We start from the raw sequence: 6,000 nt of genomic DNA, 5'->3' as shown, positions 1-6,000 counted from the left end.
AATTTATAATCACACAGAAGATAACTTCAAACCACCCAGCTGTTTTTTTTAGGGTTTAAATGTATTTATTTTTAAATTGAAGTATAGTATAACATTAATTTACAATGTTGTGTTAGTTTCAAGTGTACAGCAAAGTGATTCAGTGTGTATGTATCTGTATGCTATACAGTAGGTCCTTGTTGTTTACTTGTTTTATATAGTGTATATATGTTAATCCCAAACTCCTGAGTTATCTCCCCCCACCCTTCCTATCCTCATTGGTAAACATAAGTTTGGTTTCTGTGTCTGTGAATTTATTTCTGTTTTGTAAATAAGTTCATTTGCATCATTTTTTTAGATTCCATCTATAAGTGATATTATATGACATTTGTCTTTCTCTGTCTGACTTCACTTAATATAATCTCTACGTCCATCCATGTTGCTGCAAATGACATTATTTCATTGTTTTTTATGACTGAGTAATATTCCATTGTATATTCAGACCACATCTTCTTTATCTATTTATCTGTAGATGTGCATTCATGTTGCTTCCACGTCTTGGCTATTGCAAATAGTGCTGCTATGAACATTGGGGTGCATGTATCTTCAAATTAGAGTTTTCTCCAGATATATACCCAGGAGTGGGATTGCAGGATCATATGGTAACTCTATTTTTAGTTTTTTTAAGGAAACTCCATACTGCTCTAGAAACCACATTAATTTGAAGAACGTAGAGAAATTAGAACATTTATTTGCTTCATTAGTGCATAATTGAATAATTAATAGGAATTACATTCTAAAAGTATTAAACTATTCTGTACTCACTAGCAAAAAATAAAATAAAATAGCTCTTAATCCATGGGTTTAACAAACAGAATAAACCAACAGAAGTTAGGAACCAAAAATGTAACAGCCTAATTTAATTTAGTTTTCTTACCGGTCAGCTATTGCTTTGGCCATAAAGTAATCTTCAGCAATGTATTGAGCAAAAGCTATAAGCCCTCCTGCTTGATCTAACACATCCTTTCTCATTAAACAAGACATTCCCGTCACACATTTGAAACCAGTGACATTGGCAGAGATATAGGACCTTGGATGAGAGGTTCCAAAATACACCTGCCAAAACAAAGCCAAAAACATATGTATACAATTAGAATTTTATGTTAAAAGTATGATGTTTATAAATTCTTTTTCCTAATGAATTTCAGTATGATTGGGTGAATATTCTATTATTCTTACATAAATTACCTGAATAAAAACTGGTACAAAGTAATATTTACATATAGCAAGCAGTCAATAATTTCTTATGTGATTGCCTACAGTTGTTATTATCACCATTACAAAGAAGTATTTACTTCTAGGAGGGAAAAGTATATTTTATTCTCAAATAAATACTGTCTTCTCTAAAACTCTAAGATTTAAAGATTTACTGAAGTAAAACTTAATTTGGATTTGAATCAGATAGGTAAAAAATATCACTCAATTCATATAAAATATTAATATTTAATGTGTTGTTTTCAGAATGTTCATGTAGATATACACATACCTACATATATAGGTATACGTATGTACATGTATATGTGTATATGTATGCATGTGGCTACACACATGCACGCATTCATACACACAATATTTATAGGTACGTCAACCAACAGAGCAATCCTATTTCTTAATTCTTTTTCTTGTGTCCTTTTATATAGCTAGCTATTTCCTGCCGGAGTCACTGAGCTTCCCAACTTCCCCATTTTTCAATGTATTTTTCATAAATAGGGTGGATACTAATATTCTGTCTTCCATTTTACTGCCCTTTTCCTAGATGTGCTTTGAAGTCATGAGAAATGCAAACTACTAAATTAATGGTAGAATTAAATGGTCATCACCCAACTTATCAGATATAAAACCTATTTATTATTTACATCTTAGATATGCTGCCTTTTGTAATTAGTCATCTCTCTGTATCCTAGGGGAATTGGTTCCAGGAACCCTGTACCAAAATCCACCAATGCTATTTGTGTATTATCTACACCTGTCAGATTACTTATAATATCTAATACAATGTAAATGTTATGTAAAGAGTTGTAAATATAATGTAAATGCTATGTAAACAGTTGCTGGTGCAAGGCAAATTCACATTTTGCTTTTTGTAACTTTCCGGAATTTTTTTTTCCGAATATTTTCGACCTACTGTTGGTTGAAGCCACAGATGTAGAACCCACAGACTTAATACAGTTAACTTCAGGTAGTTCATCCCAACTCTCAGCATAGTCTCAAGCTTCTGCGAGATTAGGGATCTGATAACAAGAATATTATTTAATACTTTTTTTTTTTTTGTGGCACGCGGGCCTCTCACTGCTGTGGCCTCTCCCGCCGTGGAGCACAGGCTCCGGACGCACAGGCCCAGCGGCCATGGCCCACGGGCCCAGCCGCTCCGCGGCATGTGGGATCCTCCTGGACCGGGGCACGAACCTGTGTCCCCTGCATCAGCAGGCGGACTTCCAACCACTGCGCCACCAGGGAAGCCCAAGAATATTATTTATAACCATTGCACTTACCTGTTCTAGTGTGGCGGCAAAGCCCTGTCTGTCTGCTACATACGGCAGCCCGTGAACCAGGCCTACTTTCTCTGTCATTTGGTTAACCATGTCCGTGAGTGTGTCTGGAATCACTAGGATGCAAAAGAAAAAAAGGTGCAGAGGGAGAGAGGAAAAAATTTCCTTTTAGTAAAATGCCCACTAATGTAAAATATAATTTATGAGTTATTAAATTCTTAATAAATGTTTTTCTTTGTATGTGGGTCTAATCTCAATCACCTTTCTGAGTAGAATACAAAATTTCAAAGAGGTTAACTTATGGTAGTGAATTTATTCTGGACACTTGCAGGCTGGTACATACCTAATATGTAGCAGGGGCAGGATGTACCTTGAAAATGTTAACAGTCCATTTCTGAACCTCCCAACTGGAATAACGGACAATATGTCCTAGTACAAAAGGTACAGGAGCAGAGGTTAAAGGGGCTCAGTGTTCACTATGACTCCTCCATTCCAACCATAGGGAATGAGCCTCCTCTTTCTGGGGGTATGAGATATTCTCTCTCAAAACTGCTAATTGGAACTGAATGAGAATATACTTGACAGAGATTGATACACTGAAAACATAGCAAATATATATGATAGTAAATAATTTAAGGTAGCAAATGTGAAAAATGAATGTAATCTCTGACCATGAATTGATAGATTTGTAATGATCTAATTAAGCAGGAGTGCCACACTTACTATTAATTTTCAAATTTGCACATTTCAAGCCGATAAAATTTAAATCATTTTCCCATTTTTAAATAGCAAAAATCTCATATCATTTTATACGACTTCATTTTTATTTCCTTCAAGTATTTAAGAACTAAATCTACTGTATAAAAGTGTATTTGGACTTTAAATACAGGTAGTCTGGGTAGTGGTTCTCAACTGCTGCCCTGTAGGGGACATTTGGCAATGTCCAGAGACAGTTCTGGCTGTCACAACCAACAGCGGCTACTACTGCATCTAGTGGGTAGGGGCCAGGGATGCTGCTAACCATCCTGCAGCACAGCCCTGACAACAAAGAATTACCCAGCCCAAAAGTGTTGAGGTTGAAAAACTTGAGGTAATTAGAATATAATAGAATATTACAGAACACCAAAATTATTATAAGTATATATGTTTAAAAATGCAAAAATACAAATTATAATTTCAATATATTGATATTGAAATTATAATTTCAATATAATTGAAAACATTATTATTAAAATAATTCCTGATAAAATCAGCTAGGTAAAAAGCCATGAATGTATTCTAATAAATGTATGTAATTCTAGTAAAATATGCACCTATTAATTTCTGTCTCTTTGCACGAGACAGTACATTGCGCATGCCACAAACAGATTAAAGTAAAAGATGTCACATGAATAAGGGAAAACTTACACCTAGAAAAATCTCATAGACTATATAACGGACCATGACTTTTTTTTTTTTTTTTGGCTGCATTGGGTCTTTGTTGAGGCACGCGGGCTTTTCTCTAGTTGCAGCGAGCGGGGGCTACTCCTTGTTGCAGTGTGCAGGCCTCTTACTGTGGTGGCTTCTCCTGTTGTGGAGCACGCGCTCTAGGCGCACGGGCTTCAGTAGTTGTGGCACACGGGCTTAGTTGCTCCGCGGCATGTGGGATCTTCCCGGACCAGGGCTTGAACCCGTATCCCCTGCATTGGCAGGCAGATTCTTAACCACTGCGCAATCAGGGAAGTCCCGACTATTTTTTTTTTTTTTTTAAAACAGCTAATGATTTATTAGAGAATGAAATTTGGGTTATCAACAGAGTTTTTTGTTTTGTTTTTTTGGGGGTGGTAGGTGGGTATGCGGGCCTCTCACTGTTGTGGCCTCTCCCGTTGCGGAGCACAGGCTCCGGACGCGCAGGCTCAGCGGCCATGGCTCACAGGCCCAGCCGCTCCGCGGCATGTGGGATCTTCCCGGACCGGGGCACGAACCCGTGTCCCCTGCATCGGCAGGCGGACTCTCAACCACTGCGCCACCAGGGAAGCCCTATTTTTTTTTTTTTAATAGTTGGAATTTTCTCTTCAAAATGAAAACATTTTCATACACGTAACATTCTAGGTTAGTATAAAAAACATCAAAATCTTAGTAAGTATAACTTGACATATTACCATGAAATAATGATAAATGAATTACTTTATTAGGCAAACAAATAGGATTGATAAATGTATTCTCAGACTGCTCTTGGCATTTTATCATTGAATGAATAGTTCTGCAAAATAAATAAGAAAAACCTCACCTCTTATTCCACTATCACAAATCCATATAAGATCATACTTTGCAACTTCATATCCTGGCATTAAATTGTTAATTTTAGGATTAATGCCAACCTTTTTGCCACCTAAAAATTTTAAAGTACAGCAGTGAACAAGTCATGTAATATTGGAAATATTTTCTATTATACATATACATAGTAGAGAGAAGTAAAAAGTACTTGCAGATTTAATAATTTAAACAAACATACTTTAACATTATGTTTCTCTTGAGACACAGATGTAGAGAACAAACGTATGGACACCAAGGGGGGAAAGTGGCATGGGGTGGTGGTGGACACTGGTGGTGGGATGAATTGGGAGATTGGGATTGACATGTATACACTAATATGGATAACTAATAAGAACCTGCTGTATAAAAAAATAAATAAAATAAAATTCAAAAATTCAAAAAAAAAGAAAATAGTAGGTGAAACCACCATACTTTAAAAAAAAGCCAAAAAACCCATTGTTTATTATTCATAATAATATATTTAGAAAAAAATTGTTCATTCTCAAAAAGAAAATTACAGCATTAATCTTTGAAAATTCATTAGTTTCAGTTTTCTAATTCTTAAGTGCTTGCATTAATAGTAAACATTAATCAATATTTAATAGCAAATATACCTCTAATTAGTCTTTAGAATAAGCCTGTAGGCTTTTGGAAAAATATTCTTTTTGCAATATTACAAAAATGAATTCTATCCCTCATTCCCAATTATAATCAATGAGATACAGAAAAGGCCATAGATTGAAAATATTAAAGAAACAAAAATAACAGACTCATGTCTGACTGATGAGTAAAACATAATTTGGGGTAATTCTGTTAATCCCAGATATGAAAAAAAACCTTTGTCTTTATAACTTAAGTCTTCTCAAAAGGACAGAAACACCTTTCACTGTATCTAACCAACATGCATAAAGCAAACATGCTAATAACTTAATGGGTGTCTAGCACCCTAATCTATAGTTTAATGCAAAGAAGATTACTGATATTTAATATATTAAAGCAAAAAGGTTATTGTAGAATTTGTTACTTACCTATAAACAATCTAGCATCAACATTTGGATATTTTCCAAGAAGCTTCTTACACACATCAATGGCTGGATCATCATGATCTTGGACACAGAGGAGTACTTCATACTAGTCAAAGAACACATTTTATGTAAATTAACCTCTTTTCCAAAGA

At 35.1% G+C, this 6,000-nt stretch overlaps 1 protein-coding gene across 1 annotated transcript in view; it reads right to left on the bottom strand.

Moving 5' to 3' along the window:
* UGCG (UDP-glucose ceramide glucosyltransferase) overlaps positions 1 to 6,000 on the bottom strand; it is a 37,492-nt gene that overhangs the window by 5,277 nt on the left and 26,215 nt on the right. The window contains exons 3-6 of the mRNA XM_060100851.1: positions 5,852 to 5,954; positions 4,798 to 4,899; positions 2,532 to 2,644; positions 917 to 1,095 (exon numbers count right to left, since the gene is read on the bottom strand). Coding sequence (XP_059956834.1) covers positions 917 to 1,095; positions 2,532 to 2,644; positions 4,798 to 4,899; positions 5,852 to 5,954 — 497 coding nt within the window. The remainder of the gene's footprint in view (positions 1 to 916; positions 1,096 to 2,531; positions 2,645 to 4,797; positions 4,900 to 5,851; positions 5,955 to 6,000) is intronic.

Source organism: Mesoplodon densirostris, chromosome 6 (genome assembly GCF_025265405.1).
Source record: "Mesoplodon densirostris isolate mMesDen1 chromosome 6, mMesDen1 primary haplotype, whole genome shotgun sequence".
NCBI classification, from domain to species: Eukaryota; Metazoa; Chordata; class Mammalia; order Artiodactyla; family Ziphiidae; genus Mesoplodon; species Mesoplodon densirostris.
Note: the sequence above shows the minus strand (reverse complement) of the source record. Positions and strands in the feature narration are given on the sequence as shown.